At 33.6% G+C, this 26,667-nt stretch overlaps 1 protein-coding gene across 1 annotated transcript; it reads left to right on the top strand.

Moving 5' to 3' along the window:
• The first annotated feature begins 16,914 nt into the window (after positions 1-16,914).
• On the top strand, positions 16,915-26,459 carry LOC115879767 (brachyurin-like). The gene is made up of 4 exons (XM_030896755.1): positions 16,915-17,094; positions 21,497-21,666; positions 24,109-24,356; positions 26,108-26,459. The coding sequence occupies exons 1-4, from the start codon at positions 17,026-17,028 to the stop codon at positions 26,413-26,415; spliced, it is 795 nt and encodes a 264-aa protein (XP_030752615.1). The 5' UTR covers positions 16,915-17,025; the 3' UTR covers positions 26,416-26,459.
• The last annotated feature ends 208 nt before the right edge of the window (positions 26,460-26,667 follow it).

The following is a 26,667-nucleotide window of genomic DNA, read 5'->3' as shown; positions in this document are numbered from 1 at the left end:
TAATAAGAGGTGCTCGAACAAACCCACGTCCTTTTGAAGTCAGATATATAATGTTTGATGACATCTTTGATTTCAAGTCCTTTGGAACACAAAACTATAAATTGAACCAAATTCCCTGGCAACAAGTTTGCTGGTTACGATACATTAAAACTGATGCCGTGGTAACAATGTCCTATAAAAAAAATTTTGGAGAAGAATTTCAACAAGTAAACAACGTGAGAAGTCGTGGAAGACCCAAAAACGTTGATCTGACGAAAGCTTATGATAAGCAGTTGCCAATTTCGTTTGCTAAATATAAAGATCTTCAAAAAATGTGTAATGATTTAACAATTCCAAAGAAGTATCATAACTTTTATAATTCTATAAATACCGATAAAAATATTAGAGACAATTTGCCGGAGCCAAATGAAAGTGAAGATTCAGATGAAAACTAAATTATTCTAAAATATGATTTAAGTGTTTTACTATATTATTATTTTTATAGTTTTCAATGTTAGAAAGTTCTTTTTGTTCCACTTTTACCATAATAAAAGTTGATACAATTTCACGTATATGCATTTTATTTAAAAAAATACAATGCCACAATCACGAATGTAACTTTTTTCGAAAATTGATTGATATTTTCGTAAATCCCTGCTGATATTTCTAAAATATATTTCTAACATCTGTTAATAGAAGTACAAAAAAATATCGCATTAAATCCTGATTTTTAGTAACCCATTGAAAGTTTAAAAGTTGAATATCTTTTAACGCTCATTTTGCACATTCGTGGGTGTGGCATTGCACCGACGAACTATTCCACCTTGATAAGGGTGCACTTCCTGAATATGATCCAAAGGAATAAGATTTCCCGGTTCTCTCCATACCCTACGCCTTCTCGAATCCGAATGAATTCCAAAGCGTGACTCATCAGTGAAGAGAACATTGGACCATTGTTCATTCGACCACTGAACTTGAGCAAGCGATGATCTTGAGCCTACAAATATCGTACCTCTCGATTTCCTCTCGTTAAGGGTTGAGCTCTCCAGGGGCGTCTGCTTCTTAAGTTGACCTCTCTTAATCTATTGCGAACAGTGTCAGGACTAACGGTTACATTATGTGTTTCCTGGAGAATTAAACTAAGCTCTGGTGCTGTAAGAGTCGGTTCTGCGTCGAGCATTTAATTGTAAAAAATGATCTTGCTGAGGGGTAGTAATGCGATGTCGCCCTGTGTGCCTTTCAGCAACATCACCACTTTCATGGTAGCGTGCACTTAATCGCGATATTACACTTTGCGTTGTATTTAATGCTCTAGCTACGTCGATTTGGCGCATTCCAGCTTCTAGCATACCCATGGCCCTTAGCATTTCATCTCTGTTAAGATGTCTACGCTCCATAATGTCGTTTAATACTAAACAGAGTTATTTGAATGAATTCTGGCCAGTTATCATAAAAACATAGCCAGTACAGGTTAAATTCGAACAATTGATGCTAGGTGCTTTTTATACATTTGACAAAAAGTGCACAAACACTTCTGCAAATATCCCAAATTTAGACATAACTAGTGTGACTACTTCGTTTCAATCGAAGTAGAAAGAATCCCTAGATTTTTCCGGTGTGTGTATAAAAAGAATCATATTAGGTCCAAAATAAAATAAAAATATCGTTATATGCAATAATTTTGGCCATGTGTATGTATGCTCTTTTACTGGTGGGTGGAGCGTCTATGGTTTTTAAAAGAGTAAAAAAAGATTAGAAAGAAATACTTGGGTGTTTCAGGTTCCTGTTTATTTTTTGATTAATTTTATTGATAATTATACTGCTTTAAACTAGTTTTCAGTCTTCAATAACCTGCGTCTTTTGCTACTAACACGTTTTTGTCAGTTTTTTATCAATGATGCACTTATAAAAGGATCAAAAGAATTATATGGTTTTAAAGTCGATTAGTTAATGATAGATATTTAAATCCTTCAAATAACAGGATCTGATTAGCACGCAGAACGATAAGGAAATAGGTACAAATCTTTCCTATCACAGAACAAGATTTAGAATTTATTTTTAACCACTAAAAAATAGTAAAGTACTAAAGTACTTTAGTAGTAATTAAGATATAGTCTAAAGACGCACATTTTGCTAACACAAGCTAGTAACACTGTATTTACAGATCAGATAATAATTGAAAAATAGATTTTGAAGATTTTTATTTGAAAAAGTTGTTTCTTTTTTAATAGCCAAATAGATAAAGAAATTGTATTTTTTTAAATAACTGATGGCTGTTTACCAGTATACCAGGTGTTTCTCAAAACTGGCTCACTCCTATAACCTTTTTTTTTCAGATACAAAACGAGATTTGTTGTTTGGTCACTTCTTGTTTCACCGGAAATGACTACAATTTTTGATTTTTAAATGGCACCCTCGGTATATTTTTACTTCTTTTGCCTAACCTAACCTAACCTAACCTAACCCGAGGGGTATCTCACTATTGGAATTACATGTACATTTTCTTGGCAGTCGCTTGCAGTCTTATGGCAGTCGCCTATAATAATTACCCATACAGCCACGGTACGTACTATGTACGTACCTGGTACGTAATGTTGGGACGAACGTCAAGTCCCTGGTACGTACAGGTACGTACTATGTACGTACTAGGGACGTACATTTTCCAACGCTATGTACGTCCCCGGGACGTCCCTGGGATGTGGTAAAGTACGTACATTCCAGGTACGTACATTTTATGTTTTGTTTCGGACCAAAACTGGATGTAAAATGATCGAAAGTAGGTACAATGTACGTACATGGTACGTACTATGGACATACAATGCACGTACTATGGACGTACATTTTTCAACGACGTATACGACCTAGAAATTTAATTAGAAATAATTCAATGGAAGTCAGCTTAAAATATTTATTAATATAAAAACTCAGGTACAGGGTCATCCCTTATGTCTTGATACACCCGTGAGTCTGGCTTCGGTCCGGCAGCTACACCCTTAGCGCACTCGGTCTTTTATTGGATGTTGATAGATATTTTATTTTTTTATTCTCGAACTGCTTCTAACTAAAAAATACAAAAAGAAAACTAAGTATTCAAATATCTAATTCTTGCCTCTGTTTTGAAAAAATTGAATGAGCCGATTCTCAATCATTCGAGGTTGTGACTGTGCTAGTTGAAACGAGGCCTACGTGAATTTTATGGCCGCAATATTGGAAAATGTGACGTCACAAGATGAGGGTCATATTCGATTTGGATCCCGCCAGATAAGTATTATTTTAGTAACAAATAAAGTACAACTGGAGCTTTCTATAAAAATAATTTATTGAAAAAATAAATTAGAAATACACAAAAATTGTATGCAAATGGTTAAAGGTTAGAAAAACATTTTTATTACATTAGTACTATAAATTTATACCTAATCTAATGACGGTTTTTTTATTATTTTGAAAATGTGAGTAATTTTCTGTTTTTTCTAGAAGAAACTTCTGTCATGTTTGATACAGATGCTTGATCAGAACGATTTTTAGTATAGTTGTTCAGAAAAATATTACTCAAGACATGAGCAATTTTTATAATAATGCTTTTAAAAGGTTTGCTGGCTTGAAGCTTAAAATGCTTTTAAATGCTTGGCATTACAGATCTCTGGATAATTTTCCATGAAATCTTCCGCCTTGACTAAAGCCAACTTTTTAAGAATTTTTTGCTGGGAAAATGAAGTTAAAAATTCATGCTCATAGTCTGATGCTATGAGCATACAAAATATTTTAAATATGTCAATAACAAACTGAATTACTATTTCTGATGGTGTTTTCAATGCACCTCGGGTAATATTGAGTAAGTATTCACTAACATTTGATACTTTGTCTTCAAAATGGACAGTAAATTCTTCGTTTGAAGTTATAACAGTTTTGCATATTTCACATCCACTAGTGTATTTTATTACTGAATGAGAGCAATATCCTGCTATAAATAATAATGAAGCATATTGTTCACTATTTATTTCTACATTTTCTGAAGAAGCAATTACATCAAAATAATAAATAATAGGAAGGGTACATGATTGGATATTTGGCAGAATTTTTATTTAAACAGGCACAGGAACATTCGTGTACCCTTCCTATTTTGGAATAATTTTTTAATGCTCTCCCCAGGGATTATTTCTCTATTGAACCCTCGATTGAAATTTTGAAAAAATCTCTCAATCTCGTTTGAAACCTCATCTGATGTAAAAACCATAAATATTCTAAAAAATGTCACAGTTTTTGCTAGCTACACTCAAGGCACAGCACTATTTTCACACCACAAATAATTTGAACGCTGATTTCAACTAGAAAATATATTTTTTTCGATCAAAAATAGAACATAAACCCGGCACAAACACGGCATTTACATACTAATTTATGTAAACACAACAGCTGATCGCCGAGTGATGAACCTCAGATTGTGACGTCACAGGCGCGGTGCGAGGGGTATCTTGCGGCCATATAATTCACGTAGGCCTCGGGTGAAATAGTCACATTATATTATTACACTTTAACCATACTTTAACTTACCTTGAAACAACGAGCAACGAAGGTAACGACAAAAGAAATCAAAGCGGAAGCCAAACAACCTACGGCCACCATGACACCATGACACCTAACCTACTCACACAACACAATTGAATCGAAAACTGGATCGGAGTAGTGCTCAGTGTATTGTTGTTTTTATTTTTTGCGTTGATTAATAAAAGATGGAACTACACTGAGTGCGCACGTGCGCTCTAGCTCTGCCAATCGAAAACGCCATTAGAAAGACTCTAATTATTTAATTAGACGCGAATTAGACTCGAATGTGAACGAATAACTTAGCGGGAAATTTAAACATAGGACTGCATCATTTTCCTGTTAGGCTTGATTGCATAATATATTGCATTTTTAACCCATCAGATTTCTTCAAAGGCTGTCATGCATTATGGTCACTGGATAATTTAGGAAATCACTTTTTTTATAGCCGGTCGGGTTAGATTAATTAATAAAAGAAGTAGAGGTAGGTTAGAGTGACTTGAATGAACGTTAGCCTAGAAAAGATCCACTGATCCAGTCCATTCATTATTATTGGGTATATCTGACCAAAATAATCCAGTCATGATATTAAAATTAAATAACATTTTGTAATGCGTTTTAAAATTTTCAAGATACGTACGTAGTACGTACTCGCATGTACGTCCGTAGTACGTACTTGCATGTACGTCCGTAGTGAAGTCCTACAATGTTCGTAAATAGTACGTACATGGGGCACGTACTATGTACGTACATAGTACGTCCCTAATTGGTCCCGGGACGTACCGACGTAAAATGGACATAAAATGTACGTCACTGGGACGAAGTGTGCTGTATGGGTACATGGCAGTCATAGGCAGTCTTCTTCGTGGTCATTGGCAGTCGCTTGACAGTGAAAGATTATTTTGGCAGTACGTGTACATTTTTTACCCGAGTGAGACACCCCTCGACCTAACCTAATCAACTTTTGACATTTTCCTTTAAAAAAAAATAACATTTAAATATCAACTTGGACTGCTATGGCCCAAAATGACACGACAATTTGACTCGAAATACCAAGTATGTGGTACCAAATTATTCGTAAAAAAATCCATTTTCCAAATATGCTAATGAGCAACCCTCGTTCTATTTGAAAAAATTGAGTTATCATTAAAAATACGATTTGGACGTCTTTTAACTGGCCAGGACAAGACACGAAAACAATAGACGATCAAGTCTATTTTTCCAAGACTGCATAAATTAGTATTTTTAGGCATGGGACCTTAGATTGAGATTTAAAATACAATTTGTTAAAAGCGAGAATGTTAAAAGTTGATGTATATTATATCATTCTATTCAGAGTGTCATTTTCTATCAAATACAGCAAAAAATTGCGAAGGTGAATAAAAATGTCTCCAGATTACAGTTCAGTCATATCAAAACGTGCGAATGATCAAATAATGATATAATTTTAGACATATTTACATTTAGCGTGATATATTGCTTTAAAAATTAATATCTTGTATTTATATCATAAATTAATACAATATTATTCAACTATAAGTTTGTTAATCAATCTATATAACTCAAATCAATTTTCAGATTTATCAATAATTTTCAACTTCTATTTCCAAGCCAACTCTGAGTCCGTTTTTTTATCGTGTAGTATATATTTTAGGTAATTCTCAAATTGATAAAACTGTTCCTCTGTACCATAAGTTGTAAAAATAATTTTAATGAATATTAGAAGCACAGAGTAATGCTATTATTCCTATATCTGCAATGTTTTTAATTTGGTCAGGTCAACCCCTTACTTATTTCTACAAGTGTCTGGAAATATCGCAACTAAAACCGCCCACTTATAATTCAAAATATTTACATTTCTAAATGCAAAGTCAGTATGTTACAAATTTCTCGGTAACTGTTTACAAACTTAAATACTGCTTTAAAAATATGTTTAATATAATAAGGGACTAGACATAAATAAGATAAAAAACGATTTCCTAAATTAAAAATTATAAGTATAAGATTAAAATTAGAAATTAGAAACAACAAAGATAATTTTGGGTCAACGCAATCTGTGTAAAAAAATAGAAAAATAATCAAGAAATGTTTTTTTCAAAAGTTGCAATTTGTTTTGATATTTAGCAATTCTTTGGCAATGATTTTTGCAAGCTGTCCATATCATATCATATTACATACCTTACCCGATCGGCAAGCGAAGTGTTGGGTCGATGTTTACATTCATGTCTAGAAGTGAATCGCTATGGTGATGTAGTAAGTCGGAGAAAGAAAAATGGGAAGTATTTATTACATAAACACTTAATCCGACGCTAGATTTCATGCATTTGGGAAAATACTTATTGTAGTGAGCGTATTGGGAGTACTCTTCGTACTACATACTACTACTACTGCCATTACTCTGACTTAGTACTTGACACGCATTAGAAGATGATTACGCAAAGCGTTTTCTTTCATGCGCTTTTCTGTGACTGAAAAGCCCGATGTTATCTCTCTTCCGCACTCCAGACTAGAGGTGGAAATTCTAGTTCCTTGGGAGGAACTAGTTCCTTAGTTCTAGTTCCTCCAGAGGAATAGTTCCTTGAACTAGGTCTTTAGTTCACAATAGTTCCCGACTAACATTGACATCCCCCTTGCTTGCTAATGCGTTTCGTTGTCAGTCAGAACTATTCACAGTATGATCTGTATAATTTTTATAATGTACGGAGATATAACGAGACGTGTAATTGTGTATGTTAAAAACATATAGGTAAGTTTTATTGCAGAGAAAAAAAATAAAAAAAACTCAAATCAGAATTTAAAAAACTATATCACAAATCAATTGGAGCAAACATTACAAAAATTTTACGAAAAATTGAATTTTTCCTCACTTCAAGCTTTTTGTTTTTGCCTAAAAATTCAGAATATCTACTTCGTTTTATAAGATATTTTTTAATTTTAGGGACCGAAAGTGAAAAATTCCCATAAAATATTTAAAAAACAAATTAAAAATCAAAAACAGTATCCACGACAATTTTCTGTGGTAATTACGCCGCGCCGGCTGTGGCAATAGACAAGGCCGAATCCATCCTCATCGCCTTGTATTATATCTCGGATCAGCCGACTGAATAATAGATTTCCGTGAACTAGTCTTTTAATAGTTCCTCTATGTCCGGGGATCCGATAACATACGGCTGGCACTCCCCACGCCTGCCTAGCATCAATCGCGCTGGCTGATCCATAAGTAAACTAGTCTTATTTAGTTCCTCTAGTTCCTTTAGGTCCGGATCCGATAACATACGGCACACGGCTAGCACTCCCCACTCCTGCCTAGCATAGATCGCGGTGACCCGATCCGTTCGTACGTAAACTAGTCTTAAAGGCCGGCTACACGTACAAGCTTTACCACGAGCTTACCTGCGCAAACCTGTTTGTATCGGGAACTCGCTGTGTGTAGACGTTAAAACGGTAGCACGCACAAACCAACAAGTGCGGCCTGCGTAAACGTCGAGCTGCTAAAGATTTTAGTTTGCGCAAACCAGTTTGTGTGGTAATATCATACGTGTAGACGGTATCAGCGAGTTCAAGGTACAGTTTTGTGACTTTTGTGGCTTTTGTGTTATTAGTTATCAACTCTTAGAAAATGTCTGATATTCGTACTTATTCCAATAAGGAGTTTATGACGAGTTTTATTGAAATATATTGATCGCTGCCATGTCTATGGAAGATAAAATTGAAAGATTATTCCGAGAGAAACAGAAAAAATAATGCGTATAAGAAAATGGTTTTCTATTTAAGTCAGTTTTTACTCCACTTCGATCTATATCGTTTATTTTGCTGTTTTTTCTTTAACAATAAGCAATAAAAAACAATAATTCGTCACTTGACATTTCCACCAACGGAACCACAAATTCAGAATAAAAATAATGATGAATGTACGCTCTTACTTGCATCGTGTGGACACCGCACAGTGTTCCTTCTAGTTTGCGCAAACTATACCGTGCAGGCAAGTCGCTGTCGTGTAGCCGCCGCTTTAGTCTTTTATTTAGTTTAGTTCCTCTAGGTCCGGATCCGATAACGTACGGCTGGCACTCCCCACTCCTGCCTACCATCGGGCTACGCGCGCTAGCCGATCCGTCGCATATTATTCTACATATATCGGTCACAGTCTCGATCCCGGAGGAACTAGTTCTTTGAGAAACCAGGAACTAGTTCCTTTCATTCCGGGGTCGGAATAGTTCAATGGAACTAGTTCGTTCACGAACTACACACCTCTACTCCAGACACTCAAACAAAATCTTATTACTTTATTGCCTCTTCACTTTTTGGTTGTCGCTGTTAGCTGAGTTTACTATTCTTCTTCATTGCGTTCTGTTGTGCGCTGCTTCTTCCCACTGATTCGCATGCTTATCGCCCTTTAAGTTTTCGTGTAAAATATCCTTGTACCTTTTGAGTTGTCCACCCGGTTTCTTCTTACCGTCTACAAGCTCACTGTAAAGAAAAGATGTTGGTAGGCTGTTATCTTCCATCCTGCATACGCGACCAGTCCATCTTAAGCACTAATCATGATTGCAGCGCACTCGCGGGTAGTTTTTTCAAGATCCAATACGTTTGAGACATGGTGGAACCATTTAATTGTTGTTTTTATTAAGAACAAAGAATTTAATTTGGGAGTTGTCTAAGGTGTCTGTTGCAATTTGTATAATGCGTTCATATACCGGTGATACGGCACCCAGGTTTTGTTTCTATACAGGGTGACGCCTCTCATACGCCGCGGAAGCTCCAAGGAGAACGATAGTTTATATCGAAATGAAATTTTGGCAATAAATCTTAATACTCAACGGTAATAAAAATATACACGTTTAAAACATATGTATTTTAATTATTACATAATTAAAACTAGATATAAACCTATAATTATGTGATAAAAATTAGCTAAATGAAATCAAATGCTCAAAATGCTTCCTTTCCTGTTAACCGCATAAAATGATTGTCTTTTCAAAAAATATTTTCATTTTAAAAAGCATTATGTGGAGTTCTACTTCAAAAAGCAGCTACAATAATTTCTCTCATATTGTCAACAATAGTTGGTCGAGTTTTGCAAACACTGTCTTTAACATATCCCCACAAAAAAAACAGACTAGATAAAATCAGAAGCAAGTGTTATATTAATTCTTTCTGATGTAGGATAAGTTTGCATTTCGGCAAATTTCTGAGAAATTTATTTGTTTTAACTGACAAAAAATGATAACTAGTTGTTAAAGTTGGACTAATTAGGCAGCTGTGCTGAAGTAACGTCACAAACGTGTTGAAGACCATATCACAGCCACCTAGATTTTATCAAATAATAAAGATCTACTCAGATCCAATCATGTAAATGAAAATATCTAGGAAAATCTTTGTTTGAGGGGTAGGCAACCTTAATAGTATTTTGAAGAGGCATGAATTCTTCGTTGAATATCGGAATAATATACTGGGTGTTCCATTTAAAATAAAAAAGTAACATGCTTTTAAAGGTGACCAATGTTCAATATTAATTTTGTCTCACCCTGTATAACTTTTTGGTACAAGTTTTAATTTGATTTTTAACGTACAATAGTTAATTTAACTAGATATTAGGCTATATCGGGTAAATTCCAATTTATATTATATTATAGAAAATATTATATTATAGAAAAATTGTTAAATATGTCAAAAACCTTACATTTTAGTCATATACTTCTCTTATAAAACTCACCTTTATTTTTCTCCCAGAATCCGAAAATCAGTTAATATATAGGGTGTTCCATTACAAAAAACACAACTTTGACATGTAACTTTTTTTGGGACACCCTGTAGAACTCTATATTTTTGAAAAGTTCTCTGAATTAACCTACATACGCTCACATAATACCATTTCCATATAAACTGTCGTTCTCTTTGGAGCCTCCGCGTCGTATGAGAGGCGCCATCCTGTATAACATGGTGGGGATTATTATTGCTTGGTACACTGGAAGTTTCGTTTTTGTGCTCAAGTCATGATTATAGAAAACCCTGTCTTCAGGACCATGTAAGTGAAATATTCAAAATGGTTCCAGCAAAAGTTTCCCAATTATGACGGGTGATGGCGCTGATCGTCAAGATTTTTGGACAGGGATTTTGCTTACCGACAATACGACGTGAGCTACGACCAGACCGGACCAATTAGAATGATCAGTCCAGGGCCATGTAAGTGAAATATTCAAAATGGTTCCAGCAAAAGTTTCCCAATTATGACGGATGATGGCGCTGATCGTCAAAATTTTTTGACAGGGATTTTGCTTACCGACAATACGACGTGAGCTACGACCGGACAGGGACCAATCAGAATGATCAGTCTTTCTTGGTCATTTGCCGCGGAAGTGTGTGTTAATTTCTGTTGTGATAAGTGTGGTTGTGTTTGCAATTTGATTTTTCGGTTTTGATATTATGTTAAAATTAATTTTGAAGTATTGTATCACCTGTTTTTATGTAATAGTACTTTTTTTAGTTCCATGATCTGATATGTTATGATTTGTTAATGTTTGTTTAACAATGTTATACCAAAGAGGTTATACTTAATATATCAATTTGCATAGCCTAACTTTTTTATCAATAAACTTTGTAGATTTTCAGATTATTTAATTCCTTTTGTTTCCGTTTGTAATTTTATTTTTAAGACATATTATGTGTTTCAGATAATATGTTTTAAAAATAAAATTGCAAATAGCCAATAAAAATATTAAAATAAAAAAGTGTATTTTACAATTCCCCCCGGCCCCGCACCCCTTTGGCTAACCTGTAAATGTCAGCTTTGTCGAGAGATGGCGTTACGAAAATGGAACCGATTTATTAGAAGGAACTTGGGCTTCTTTTTCGTTAGTATATTCTGTGCCTGTCTTTTAATTTCAAGAATGCTCTTGAGGCGCTGCTAATCCTGTGCTGAATTTCAGCGTCGATATTGGTCTTTTCCGAAATCAAACTGTCGAGGTAATTGAATTCTGCTACATATTCCAATATTATAGTTCTACACACGAAAATCGGCACCCAAGGCCAATGCCTACTCGGTATATTATTCATTCTATTTCTTAAAAATTTCTTATAAATGTAAAATATTTGTCTTTAGTTCTAATATTTTTTATATTATTTTCTTCTCTGTTAAAACAAGAATTAAAAGGTGCCTCTCTTCTAGTAGCATTTTCTTGAAATAATGCCGTAATTTACAATTAACTAAAAATTTTATTATAAATATTGATGAACTTGTTGAAACAAGAGCTTAAAGGTAAAAAATTAAAATCTATATAAAACAGCTGTAACAAATCAATATGATCCGACATTTAAAAGTAGGCCATGCTTTATATTCTTGGTATTTTACTAATAATATTCCAGGAATACTTTTCGTTCAATTGTTTTATTTGTCAAGTACTTTTCAATTTATAGTAATGTTTAGACTTGAATGAGTTTTTTTGTCAGCGATAACATGAACGTGACATATATGTTCAGTCAAATGTAATACGTTCAGTAAATTTTTTATTTTTAAGTTTATTTTTTCATTCAAAAACAATGTAATGTAAACTATTTAAATCAACAAAAATACACATTTTATATATACAGTATATCCCCGGATTGTCTTTACAAGAAGAAAAAACTTTTTTATTATTGACATGTTGGAAAAAATGCATTCTTCATAAAAAATTTTAAGGTTAAAGGTGACCAATGTTCAATATTAATTTTGTCTCACCCTGTATAACTTTTTGGATCAAGTTTTAATTTGATTTTTAACGTACAATAGTTAATTTAACTAGATATTAGGCTATACCGGGTAAATTCCAATTTAGGTAGCTTTTATTGTAATTTAAAAATTGTTCTTTATTTTTAGAAATTGTTAAATATGTCAAAAACCTTACATTTTAGTCATACACTTATATATATTTTATACTCTTATAAAACTCACTTTTGCTTGTTGGTCAAACCCAGGGGGGTGACAGTAAACCGGAAAATTGGAAACAGTTGTGGCGCGGTTCTACCCAGGCAGAAAGCATGGCCTTCTAGACTGTCCTAGACAAAAATCTGAATACTTCTATATGATTTCTGTCAATTTCTGCTACGGAACATTTTTATGCACGTCGGCGTCCTGTTCTTTTGTCTTTTGTCTGTGTGTCAGCGTCAGCTCCCGAGGCCTCTGGCAAGGTCGGGCGCCATTTTAATTTCTGCCGTTTAGATTTGATTGGAAGATTGTTTCTGATATGTCGGCTGAAATTTATAAGTACAAATATGTTTTTTGATATAAAGTTCCTTGTTAACACTTTAATAAAGTATATATGATATTAATTACATGAAGAAAATGATGAAATCGACGTTTCTGCGTGTAGTAGGTATGGGCCATATTATATGTAAAAATAGGTAATATATTAACTGTTTTTATATTTTTTTAGCTTTAAACCCAAGGATCTTGGGATATTCTTTGCCAAGGATTTTTCCGTATCTCTACTTTAAAGACTGATCGGTGATTTTGAGCAATTGAAAGCAAGTTATACAAGGTAAATTATGATTATTGAACTATTATTGGCCTACATTAATTTTCTACAAGATGAACAGAAATGCGTAATTACATATCACATAGGTACCTATTATGTATTTTCATAGCAATAATGCTATAAATCTATGTATGTAGATTATTTTTAAAATACAAATGAGGTATTAGATGTATATGTATCATATTTTTTATTCATTTTATTTTCATTCAAGTCCTGTTTGATTTAATTCACAAAAGTCTTATGTGCCTATATTTATGTTTTTTACATATTTTTTTTGATTTCAGGTTTTGTGTGGGTTCCGGTTGCCTTTTTCCTGCTTCCAGTTATTTAGTTTTATGCCCGTGAAGCTGTGAAAACATTTATTTATCTTCAAGTTTCTGTAAGTCAATGCACTGTTACTTTACTAATTCACTTTAACACAGCATCTCTGATATTATTTAAATATTTGATATTGATACAGTAGTTTATTGGATTATAGCTCTTTAATTGTGTTGATTTGCATATTTACATTGTTCTAAATTCCAAATAAATATTTTTGAGTAATTTTGTTGTATTATTTACTACTAGAAAGAGTAAAAAGTTTATTAACCCTCATTTAAACCTCCTGAACAGCCCGCCATTAAAAACCGGAAACGGAAATAAATTTCATAAAATTGAAATTGTCATGTCTATGTCATGTCAAATGTCCCAGCCGCCATATCTGAAAATTAGTTACCCAGGCAGCCACGCTGTTTCCATAATTTAACATTGACTTGACACTTCTTGTATTTATTATTTTATGGTCAAACCCGTTTATATTTTTCCAAATTTCCATATCGTTTTAGACAAAATTAAGAAAACCGTGAAAATACATATAATTGAATTTTTTTCCTAAAAATCAAAACGCGTTTCTATGGCAATATAATTTCGTTTTCATTCTCTGATAGATGATAATCCAGTAAAATTGTATCGCCGTATAAAGAGTGAAAAAAAAAAATACGGGCAAGCTGATTTTTTCTCTCTCTGAGTTTGTCAGCGACTGTCTTCTGAGTGTAAAATTGACAAAATCGGAAATATTCCCCTTGCGGTTTTACAACAAAATAATTAGACGCAAATTGTACATAAGAACATTCTCTATAAGTTCGCCTAATGATTTTTTTTATAAGTTTATTATTTCCGACTTAGCGGCCGTTTTATGAGCCCTTTGGGGTGGTTTTCAAAAAGTTTGTTTTACAGCAAATTGACCCGTATAAAAGTTGTTCATAGTAAATGGACAAGCAACTTCTCCTCATGAATTTTTTTTGCAGCTTGATTATGTTTGGAGATAGCGTCCAGTTCATGAACAAATTAGGGTAGTTTTCATGTGTGTTACTCTTTTTTCAGCAAATTCACCCTAGGAAACTCGTTCAAAATAAGAGTACATATACCTTTGCCTTATGAACTTTTTTTATAACTTGACTATTTTTGGAGATAGCGCCCAGATCATGAACAAGTGGTGGTAGAATGTAGAATGTTTAGGAGGGGAGTTAATCACCGCGACCTTATAGATCTATTGTGTGTTCCCCTTTCTTGAGTTATAACGAGTTATAACTCATCATACAGTCTCAAGGCTTTAAGAAAAGCCAGTATCTGAGACGGCTCCACAGAGGCCAGCTCTCCATCCTCGACATCAGACGTACCAAGGTTCATGGCACGAATGGTCGTCGTCTCGGCGCACTCAGTGATAAGTTGTTCTGGTGTTTCCCCATTTTCCCACAAAAATCTGCATTCGCCGTTGTTTCTCAGTTTCAGCCTACTGAGGTGTTCGTTGAGGAGACAGTGTCCTGTTAGAAACCCCGTGACAATCCAAGATTGTTTTTACTTAAATCAAGGAAAACCTTTGATTTTTCTCGGTCATAAGTTCTAAGGAACTTTTTCGAGTGTCTTAGACTGTTGGAGGACACCCATTCCAAGTTACGGATGGAGTCTTCCAGATTCTTCAGTTCCGCTTTCAGTTGGTTCCCGTTTGGAAAACAGAACGGTTGTGGTCCAGTTAGTGGAGTGTTCGCTCCTTTTCTAGCTAGATCATTTGCTTTTTCATTGCCTTCTATCCCTTGGTGAGCAGACACCCAGAGTAGGAGGACTTTATTTTCTTTGCCTAATTTGTTGAGCTTCTCCAGGCATTCTTTGACCAACTTCGAATTGATGGTTACTGGGTTGATCGCGTTAAGTGCTGTTTGACTATCGGATAGGATGGCAATTTCCTGTTTTCGATAGTTCCTATCTAATATAAATTGTACGCATCTTTCGATAGCGCAAATTTCTGCCTGAAGGATACTGGGGTAGGTGCCCATTGGTTCGGAGTATTCAGTTTTCGGCCCAAATACTCCTATCCCTGTCCCTGCTTTGGTTTTGGAAGCATCCGTATACCACTTGATGGTATGGTCTTTTATATGCTGAGTAAGCGTCTCTTTCTTCCAATCCTTTTTATTACTCAATACTACAATGAAGTCTTTCTCAAAGTTGTAAATTCTTGGTATGTCATCCACTGGGAGTTGGAGAAGTGGAATTTTCTTTTTGAGGGTGTTCCAAGCCCCTGACCTGAAAATTCTCACAGTACTGTTTCCGTCAGTAACCATTCTAATCATTGTCGCATTGGCATAACTACCGACGACAATGTGCAGTGGTGTTAGGTCTAGAATGACCTCCATTGCTGCTGTTGGACATGTTCTCATGACACCTGTGATGCAGATACATGCCAGTCTCTGTACTTTGCACAGGTTTTGCCTTGCTGTACGTTGCTCTAGTTTTGTATACCAAGCAACTGCTCCATAAGTAATCATGGGTCTTACTATCATGGAATACATCCAGCGCAAAATGTTAGGGGCGCAGCCCCACCTTTGTGGCTTTGCTGGTAATGTTCTTAATATGCCTGTTCCAGAGAAGTTTACTATCCAGGGTTATTCCCAGATATTTCACTTCCTGTGATAGCAGTATTTCCTTTCCATCTAGATGGATTCTTTTCAAGTTTTTCAAACTTCGCTTTCTGGTGAATGGCACTACTGCGGTTTTATCTGAGTTAATACTCAGCCCGACAGTCCTGCACCATCTCTCAGCGATGCGGAATCCTCTTTGGATAATATCACACCGGGTGCCTTCATGTTAAGTGGTGGTAGCTTTAAATATCTTTTTTTAGGAAATTCACAAGTGCTATTGAAAAATGGATTCGTGTTTTATTTGCAAGAAATTATTGAATGTTGCTGAAGACCACTGTCAAACCAAACCAAACCACAGAAACGAGTTTTGATTTTTAGGAAAAAATTCATCCGTATTTTCATGTTTTTTTAATTTTCTCTAAAACGGTATGGAAATTTGCAAAAGTAGGTAGGTAGGTATAAACGGGATGCAGGAATCCATTTTTCTCAAAATTTCAATAATAAAAAAATGTTTTCAAGACAATCCGGGGACATACTCTATACAGGGTGAGTTTTTACGATGAGTATCTCGAAAACTACTGATATCATGTTTTTTAACTAAAAATTAAAAAGCTATCTAAAATGTTTTCTCGAAAAATAAAAATGTCCATTTTTTTCGCGTAAAAAACCTCATAGACGTGTTTCTGGAGTCGAAATATACCACCCCCAAAAATTTTTACATTTATTTAACTCACCCTGTATTGGATTTGTTAGCTAAAAAAATTGTAGAAAATTATAAAAAATATCTGATATTAAGAAAGGAATTGCTTTTTGTTTTAAAAATTTAATTTATATGTTACCCCAAATAATATTAGAATGTTCTCAGTAACTCACTGATTGAAAACGATTGTTTTCATTCAAGGTCAAGATGGTGAATGAAAATGCGGATTCGCTGTAAAGTGTATCGTTTAGATTAATCAACTGATATAATAACCGATCAAATTTAAAACACTCCTTGATAATATATAAGTAGGAGAGGCACGTTTAAAAACCATTCCAGACATAATGTGAATTTGAACAATCTCTTATTAGCAGATATATTGAAAGGTTCTTTTAGGGCAATGGAATATCAAATTTACTTAATAAATTTGTCAGTTGTGTTTAGTGTCATCTGCCCAAGCTGGGCAGGGGTAAGTAGTGTTTAGTATTTATATTTAGTCTTTCAACGATTAATAAGATATATCATTCAATATAGCACAAATATAACGTATACTCTTGAATATACTTGTTTATGTTGAGTGATATGGTTATATAAGTATCATGCTTTTTGTATTATGATTTTAATATTGGAAATTTTAATTTTGAGTACTTAACATAAAAATTAACTTGTTTTTGCATTATGTTTTCAAGTATGTATGTATTAATTAAATTTTAATCATAATCACCGTAAATGGAAATCAAAATAAATAATATAGAATGTTATAGATCTCTCATTTATAGATTGTTATAAACAGATATCAAGAGTCACTGATTTTAATTCGAATAAAATTATAAAAATAATTGTAAAAATACATTTTTTTATTATTTTTTAATTATGTATACAGTATGGTCCCCAATTGTCTTTACAAGAGGAAAAAAAATTTATATTACTGACATTTTGAGACAAATGCAGTCTTCTTTAAAAAAATTTCCTTTTTCTAAAATGGTTAATCCCGTTTATACTTCTCTTTAATTTTTAATAAAAAAGAACATGAAAATATGGTTGAATGGTTGAAACAAGTCCTGAAAATCAAAACGCGTTTGTATGGTAATGTAATTTAGATTTCATTCTTTGACAGATGGTTATTATTAATTTTGATTAAAGTCATATTTTGTTAAAGTATCACATTTTCCCATAACTTTTATCACCCTTTTCGTAGCATTGAACTAAATAAATTTTGCGCTTCTTTAACATTTTTAAACAGCGAAAAATATAACGTTAATTAAAATTCTATTAATAACAAAAATCGAAAAAAATCAACCATTTGTTTTTTTTTCTCTAAAACGAAAACGGAAATTTGGAAATGTACAGTTTGACAAATATAGGAAGAGACTTGGGGATAGCACCGGTCGCGCCATAGACTTAAAATAAAATATAGACTACACTATTTACATCTCAACGCGGTCAAACAAGCTTTTTTGTACACATGTTTACTTCTGGGTACAGTCGACCGAGCCTTCCTCATCCAGCCTATGTTGTCACGTCTTTAATATTATCAATATTTTTTTCTTGTTATACACATTTATTGAGATATTAATACTACAGCTTTGACTACAGTTTAATAAAGTAGGTTTTAATATTCCATAGATGTATTAAATAGTCCTTATACTACTAAATTATAAGTCGGATACTGTTTAAAAAGGATAAGTTCTTTACAATATGACAACACCGATTAGAGGCGAGGGAGCCTATTCATTCATTTATTACCTTGTAGTACGCGTCGCACGTGTGCGGTAAAGCTTTGTTGCCGCTATGTCCCCGGCTGTATTAACGCATTTTCTGAGCTTGTAGTCCTTAAGCGTTTATTTTATTGTCTTTTTCTGTTCAAGAACTATAAAATATGGTTCGCCAGTGCCAAATTTGCAAGAAATTTGACTTAAATAATCCATTTAAGTCTTGAAACGACTTTCGACCGGTAGGCAACTCTCAATTTACCCATTAGGAGTCAGTGGCGTTGTTGTAGAAAGGCGCTTATTTAGATAATAATTTAGTAAAATGTAAAATCTGAATTGTTTCTCTTACATTACATTATTTACTTACTTACATTGTAACAAAATCATAATTATAACCGTGTTAATAATTGATAATGTTTTTATTAAAAATATATTCCGGTTTATTCTAAAATTATCTTCAGAACCTAAAATAACATACAAGAATTTTAAAATGATATTACATTATGAAACAATATTTTTTAATATACCGGGTCGTCTCAAAAGTGGCTCACCCCTATAATTTTTTTATTTTTTCAGATAAAAAAACAGATTTGTATGTTAGTAGGTACAGTACAGTACGTCTGTCCGTTCTATAGCTACGGGGTATCCGTGAGAGAGGAAACAATATTCTCTCGATGTTTTTCGTAAAAAATTAAACGACGCGTCCCATCCATAAAAATTCGACAAATTTGCAAATAGCCAATAAAATGAGTGGGCGGAGCTATTTGCGGTGACGTACTCGTCAAGTCGACGTATAAAATATATTGCTGTTTATTTAAATGTTTTTTGTCCGCATTCCTTTCATAGACACAGATCCAGCAGACGTACTGTATATGACATAAATTAGGATTTATTGACGTATTCAATTGTTTTTGGTCTCTTCCTGTTTCACCGAAATGATTACATCTTTTGATTTATAAAAGCACCCTCGGTATATTGCTACTTTATTCGATAAAAATGACACTCTGAATAGAATGACATATCATATGTCAACTTTTAAATTTCAATCCAGGGTACCATGGTGTTGTTAAAAACACTAAGTTTTAATCAAGGAGCCTTGGAAAAATAGTTTTGATCGTCTAATGGGTTTCGTGTCTTGTCTAGGCCGGTTAAAAGATGTACAAATCGTATTTTTAATCATACATATGTCAATTTTTTCAAATGGAACAAGGGTGACAAATTGTCGTTATGAACCGCGTGTTACAATTACAATTAAACCATATGCGAAAATGTCAAAAGTTGACATATGATATGTCATTCTATTCAGAGTGTCATTTTCTATCGAATAAAGTAGAAATATACCGAGGGTGCCGTTTAAAAAAAAAGAAAAAGTTTTAGTCATTTCCGGTGAAACAGGAAGTGACCAAAAACAATTGAATGCGTCAATCAATCCTAATTTATGTCATATACTAACATACTAAATCTTGTTTTTTTATTTGAAAATATAAAAAAATTATGGGGATGAGCCACTTTTGGGACGCACCCGGTATAATAAAGACAGTACCGAGTTAAATAAATGTAGTTTTTATTTTATCCACTTCCTATCACCTTCCTTGCTTTAATGGAACAGATTTATGTTTTCTCTAATTTACATAATAAGACATCGCTTAACCAGAAAAAAAATTACAACAATCATATTTTTTTTTCTCTCCCTGTCGCCGATTCTATTATATCTGTGGAATAGATCCTGTTTTGATTAATATTAGGGGTTGTAAATGTTTGACTAAAATTAATAATTTATTATTAATTTCAAAAATTACGTAATTTCGATTATAAAATTTCTTCTATAACGTGTATTTTATTATTTTTATCCATTTTAGACTCTAAGACGTTTTTTCTAAACTTTTATTTAAAAAAACCTGTCCTAAATCTTAATAAAATATAAAAAAGTTTAAATACGATATATTTTTAATTTAATTGTAGCCTCATTAAAATAAAAAAATTACCGGCTATGATACAGAGAGTTCAGGTGTACTTGAGAAACGAAAGACAGTGTTGTCTTTTTCGTCAGAGTAGTCAGGGAACGACCGTTACGACAGAGACAACCTATCTATCGCTCGTGTCGCACTCGTTATAACCTAAAACAATAACACAACAATAACAAGACATTGTCTGACCGCATGTTCCAGCTATTTATGAATGAGATGCTCAGTCTATATTTTATTTTAAGTCTATGGGTCGCGCACACGATAGAGAGAGAACGCATTCGGCGAAAGAGAGATGCAATTACGCTACGACAAATCTGATTAAAGCAAATTTGCGGACTGTCCACTGCGCATCGAGGGGCGTCTCTTATTTTATATTTCTCACGTCTCTAGCTATACTTGTTAAGTTGTATAACCATTATAGAACAAGGGGGCAAACATTTTTATGAAGAATCCATTTTACGCAAAATGTCAATAATAAAAAAGTTTTCCCCTTGTAAAGACAATCCGGGGACATACTGTAGTAACGTATCTTATCCAAAACTAGAATAACAAATAGGAACTTAGATTAAGATACTTGATACTTGAAATATAGATTTGTACCGGAAATACTTTAAGAGCCCAATGTGTTTACAAATTCAGTTACACTTAACTTAATCAACGAGTTGACACATAATATGACATATCATTATCCTGGTACAATGTGCAATAACCATGCAATAACATTTAGAGTATTAGATTAAATTAATAATACTAAATCAGGTGCGTATATCCTAGACGAATTAACTTATTTATTAACTTTTCAATAAACAAATTAAGCAATCAATTGATCTGAGTTCATTGGCGCCGTTAATAAAGTTGATAAATATATTGTGATGATATATTGATTTGCGTTCTTGCCTGTGTTTAATTTTGTGAATAAGCTTTGACCAAACCCAAAGAAACACCCTTTAGATCAGTACAGTACTCTGGTATATCTCTAGATCTATCAACCTAACAAACTCTTCACTAAACTTATTATCTTTATATCCTTGACAGTACTTTAAAACTACGGTGAGATCTAGACTATCCCACCATCTGGCGGAAAACGTGCAAGGTAGCACGTATCATACTTTAGATTAAAACTAGCTATGGTTGATAAGTAGCAAAAGCTTTTAATTAGGTTACCTACTAAATTTTTTTTCTTTTTTCTTAGCTACCACCAATAATGAGATCTGATATGATGTACAACATCGTAGGTGGCTCGGAAGTTACTGCAAATTCACTTCCACACCAAGCTGCTCTTTTTATTGACGAAACATATTTTTGTGGAGGCTCTATTATATCAACTAGATATATATTGACAGCTGCCCATTGCGTATATAAGTAAGTTAAAAAATATACTGGTATATTTTCATTCGAACTACGAGTACTTATAGATCATACCAAAAAAACTTTTAGTCACGTGATTAAGCTTGACCGGCACAGCGTTGCCCACTTTTACATATTTTCTTTTAATCAAAATATTTTAGGAAATAAAAATAAATTGATTATAAATATATCAACCGTTATTATTTACATCAACAAAACTCATTTTCTATCAGCACTTAAGAGACATAAAGGGCCATTACTACCGCTTTCCCGTTCAAAATATTCTAATAAGGTTGCGATGAGTTTTTTGCAACGACTATTAAGCTATACGCACACTGGTGCGATCACGGGCGTGATCACGATCTCATGATCCCGATCAGGGATGAGACGTTTCACACTGGCGCGATCGAGTTTTGGAGACGAAACGGCCTGGCGGCGGCGTTCTATTCGACAAAAAAGTTAAAATTTACTAATATCTGAATATGTAATTTTATACTTATAGCAATGTTCAACCATCCTGTATATTATTTTTCATAAACAGCGTTTTTTTGTAAGCAAATATTTTCACTAAAAATAAATTTTGCGATCATTATCTTATATCAATGAAAAGAATAACATTCATAGTAGTTCTGTATATGGAGTTAAACGTAAACGAGTTAGTACGTACTTAATTAAAAGCCACTATGGATATTCTTAAACAAGGTATGTACTTTAAATTTATTTCTAAACAAGTTCGTGATTGTTTATTTTTTATTTATTTTTTAAGATGATTCTGAAATGGGTATAAAAATTATACGTTTTCAAACTTCAAAACGGCATTTAAGAAAAAACATATCAAAACATATCGTATTTATTGAATATTTTTGTTGACATATTCATACACTTTTAATTTTTGTATAGTTCACCTGCGTCTGCTTGCTACGAACTTTATTTTATAATACTTTTCAGATGGAGTAAAATTTATGACCAATGCCGATCTGGTTTATACTTGGCTTGATCATAAGGACAAGAACTCAAAATTATTTGTATTTCAAAAAATGTGTTCTTTATTAGATATTGATGAACCTTCCAGTCAAATGAGACCATTTGTGCCTGAAAAAGCCCACTATTTTAGAGCGAAACGTCGCATAAAAAAGTTTCCATCTTTCAATTTATTATAGAACCTCATACCCAAGAAAACGAAAAAATAATATATTGATATGGTCTTTAAAGAGGTTACTATTAACATCCGAACCCCTCATACCAACAAAAAGAACAGTAACAAGGCGAAAAAGTAACATATTAGAAAATGATGTACAGAAATATCTTATATGTGAGGATATTTCATCTACCTGTGATTTGGATACTATAAATTTGGAAGATTCTGTCAGCAGTGATTCTTCTGAATCAGAGTAGTTACGATCTATGCATTTTGTTGTCCTAAAGTAAATTTATAGTATCTTAAGTTTTTTTTAATTAAATATAGCATTAATGTTTCTTTTTCATTAAAGAAAAATATTTTTATCTTATATTGGCGTATATTGTAGGAATCATGTTCTAATGTTATTCCAATTCTTTTTTATCACAGGGATTTATTTAATACTTACACCGTTTTCATACTATAAATTATTATTTCCTTAGATGGAACACAGCTCCCACATTTTTATTATTTATAAGATTTTTTTTTCATAAACGTGGGACTAAGAACATCATCATTTAGTACAATGAGAGTACTCATCATTTGTGTCAAATAAACCTAGTTTGAATAAATTGCCTACTATAAAAGAGAAGTTTTGCATTTTTGTCCTCTAGAGCCATATGTTCGAAGCACTGTGTGGCGGCGCGGCGTTCTATTCTGCGGTGGCGATCAGATTCAACTTGTCGAGTTGATCGCGTCATCGCGACCCAACTGGTAGGAATTTTCAGTTATTTTGTGTGTTTTTTCTTGTTGCAATTTAGAAATGAAGTTAATAGAGCAACCAATAAGGTTAAAATACACAAAATTCAATATGATTTATCCGATCCAAGTTACAAAAATAATAGAATTAAAAATAAAAATTTTGAGATAAAATTGGAGTTGCAATTGGATTGGATAGTACATATGTATACATTTTTATTATTTAAGTTTAAATATGGTAGGTAAATATTTAAGAATGTTGTTTTAAATATTAAGAATGTTTGTGTTAAGAAGTCATGAATGAATTTAAAAATTGCGCCCTCGATTACGGAACTAAAAGTTTAATTGGTATCGTATATATATTGGTATAGCCATGTCTGGATACCAATATTTTTTTATTATTGATACTTCCTAAAATCATATCATATCATATCTAAATCCCTAATACCATTATACCCGTGAAATACGTGAAATATATCATTCAGTAAAGAAATATATGACTTACAGTTTGTTTGTGTTCAATGGTATACCGTAAATAACTTTAAAACTATTTTTTAACTCACAATATTTGTTTGTTTCAGTTCTAAAACGGTTGAAATAATTCTAGGAGCACACAAATGGAAAACCAACGAAAAGACTCAGAAAATTTTCTACTCAACCACCATGATAATCCACGAAAAATATAACGGTAACTACTTGGAGGGCAACGACATAGCTCTAGTCAAAACGCCATCTTTTATAACGTTTACCTGGGCTATCCAATCAATCTCCCTATGCGACAGTGGATCGGGAGATTATTCTGGTACTACAGCTATAGTAGCCGGATGGGGTAAGTCAGAGAGTTCCTTAAAAATTCTTTATTTTTGTCTTAAAGTTATATTTTAACAAAAAAATGCCCACAGTCACTGGTAGTAACGAGCAAATATAGCTAATAAGTACTGGAAAAATCTGTACTAATAACTCTTAACGTAATGGTGCGTTTAGATTTGAGCACGCACGCACTGATCCTTCGCGAATGGCTGTGCGCGCACGCTCACTCTGAATCTGCCTGCGCGCGAGCAGCCGCGAACGTGAGCCGTCTGGTGTCGGTTTTTGATCCGTGCTCAAAGGGATTTTATGTGTACGCGAACGCTCAGTTTGCACCGGCAATTTATTTTGTCTGCGTCCGTGATTTTTTTTCGATTTCTTTATTAAAATTATGGAGTGGATCAATGAATCTTCGTTATTATTAATTGAAGAATATGAAAAGTTGCCTATATTATGGGATGTTAAACATTCTTCGTATTATTAAAAAACAAAAAAAGAAAAGAAATAACGCATGGCGAGACCTTGTAAATAAAATTAATATTGAATATGTCGATATTAATGAAATTGCTATTCTAAAATTTGTATCTTTTGTTCGTAATTTTTGGTGTTATTAAATTTTGTAAATATTCAAAGTCGGGCCTGGTCATTCTTGTACAGTTTTTGGACTGATCATAGCCCTCCTCACACACAAGTTGTTGCAGTAAATTATATCAATTATATCCAAAAATTTGGCTTTGCCACCAGCGACGATGTTTTCGATTTTTCTTCTTTTTAATAATTAAGCTGTGCATAACAATGACTGCAGCTCCGACTATTTCTTGGTCGTCCATTATTTTCACCAACACAACTCTGCTGTGCGCGCACAAGTGAATCACTTCATTCGTCGAAAAATAAGTTTTTAATTTGAACGGAGCCTAGAGCGCGAACGAATGCTGTGCGCGCACGCGCAGCTCGTGCTAAACGCACCATAAGAAGCTCAATTTTGGCATACAGGTTGATTCTAGGGTGTAGAGGTTCGATAAGAAGGGATTTTTCCAAATTCCAGTTCCAAGAGGGTGAAACCACCCCTCAAATATTACAATATTGTTTATTTAAAAAACGGTCAAGTTTCCGAAAAAACGCTTACACACGTATATTTTATTTTGTTTTTTACATATTTTAAGATTTTTTAAAAATGTATACAGGGTGTTTCGAAAAATCTGGTCATTGATTAATCACGATCCTGCTTAAAGCGCTTGACGTAAAAAGCTGATTTTTGGAAAACGGATTGACTTTAGGGTGTAGAGGTTCGAGAAGAAGGGATTTTTCGAAACTCGAATTCTAAGGGGGTGAAATCACCCCTCAAATATTAGAATATTTTTTATTTAAAAACCGGTGAGTTTTTCGGAAAAAATCTTAAACACGTATATTTTATTTTGTTGCTTTACATATTTTAAGATTTTTTAAAAAATTATACAGGGTGTTTCATAAAATATGACCATTGAGTAATCACGATTCTACTTAAACTGCTTGACCTTTAAAGCGGATTGATTTGTTCGATAAGGAGGGGTTTCTCGATTGTTTTTTCTCATGCTGACATAAATGTGAGAAAATTTTATCCAGTTTGTAGATATGTTAATGGAAATTCTTGCTTTGCTTTATTATCAATTATCACCATTACAAATGATTAATTCGATGCAAACGAAGTTGCGGGTACACGCTAGTTATGTATAAAAGGCTCATTTTTTTCTCAAACAAATTATTACCTAGCTACAAATGTGTTATTTATTTCAGGATACACGTCATCCAACAACATACTTTCCTCCGTCCTCCGCAAGGCTTACGTCACAATGGACAAGGTGTCTTTTTGTCAGCAGTATTTTGAAAATGTAACAGATTCGGACCTTTGCAGCAGAGGCAACGACACATTGACAGGCGCTGTGGGGGCCTGTTATGGGGATTCGGGTGGTCCACTCACAAGGAACAATATACAAATCGGCATAGTGTCATATGGGGCAAAACAGTGCGAAGCGGGGTATCCTACAGTGTACACTAGTGTAACTTATCACAGAGATTGGATAAGAAAATACTCGGGAGTTTGAATAAAAGATTATAGTGATTCGGTAATAAAAGATTGGTCATGGGACTTTTATTTGCTTTAATATTGGTTGGTTTGGCAAATCTTCTCTTATGGATACAATAGCAATCGAAAGTTGTTAGGGAATGCAATCCCGCACCAAAATCTCAATCCCGCAAACCCGCGGGATTAAAGCAATCAATCCCGCGGATCCACAAAATTGCGGGATTGTAAACAATAAATGCTCTTCTTTTCTCTCTCCGATTTTGGAATGCAG

This window comes from Sitophilus oryzae, unplaced genomic scaffold (assembly GCF_002938485.1).
Source record: "Sitophilus oryzae breed Bouriz unplaced genomic scaffold, Soryzae_2.0 scaffold_1586_pilon_pilon, whole genome shotgun sequence".
Classification (NCBI taxonomy): domain Eukaryota; kingdom Metazoa; phylum Arthropoda; class Insecta; order Coleoptera; family Curculionidae; genus Sitophilus; species Sitophilus oryzae.
The sequence above is the reverse complement of the archived record's forward strand: the minus strand, read 5'-3'. Positions and strand labels throughout refer to the sequence as shown.

Coding starts and splice junctions, on each gene's coding strand:
- LOC115879767 (XM_030896755.1), top strand. CDS start 17,026: ATGGAATATCAAATTTACTTAATAAATTTGTCAGTTGTGTTTAGTGTC. Junction 17,095..21,496: donor TCTGCCCAAGCTGGGCAGGG/GTAAGTAGTGTT, acceptor CTTTTTTCTTAG/CTACCACCAATAATGAGATC. Junction 21,667..24,108: donor GCTGCCCATTGCGTATATAA/GTAAGTTAAAAA, acceptor TGTTTGTTTCAG/TTCTAAAACGGTTGAAATAA.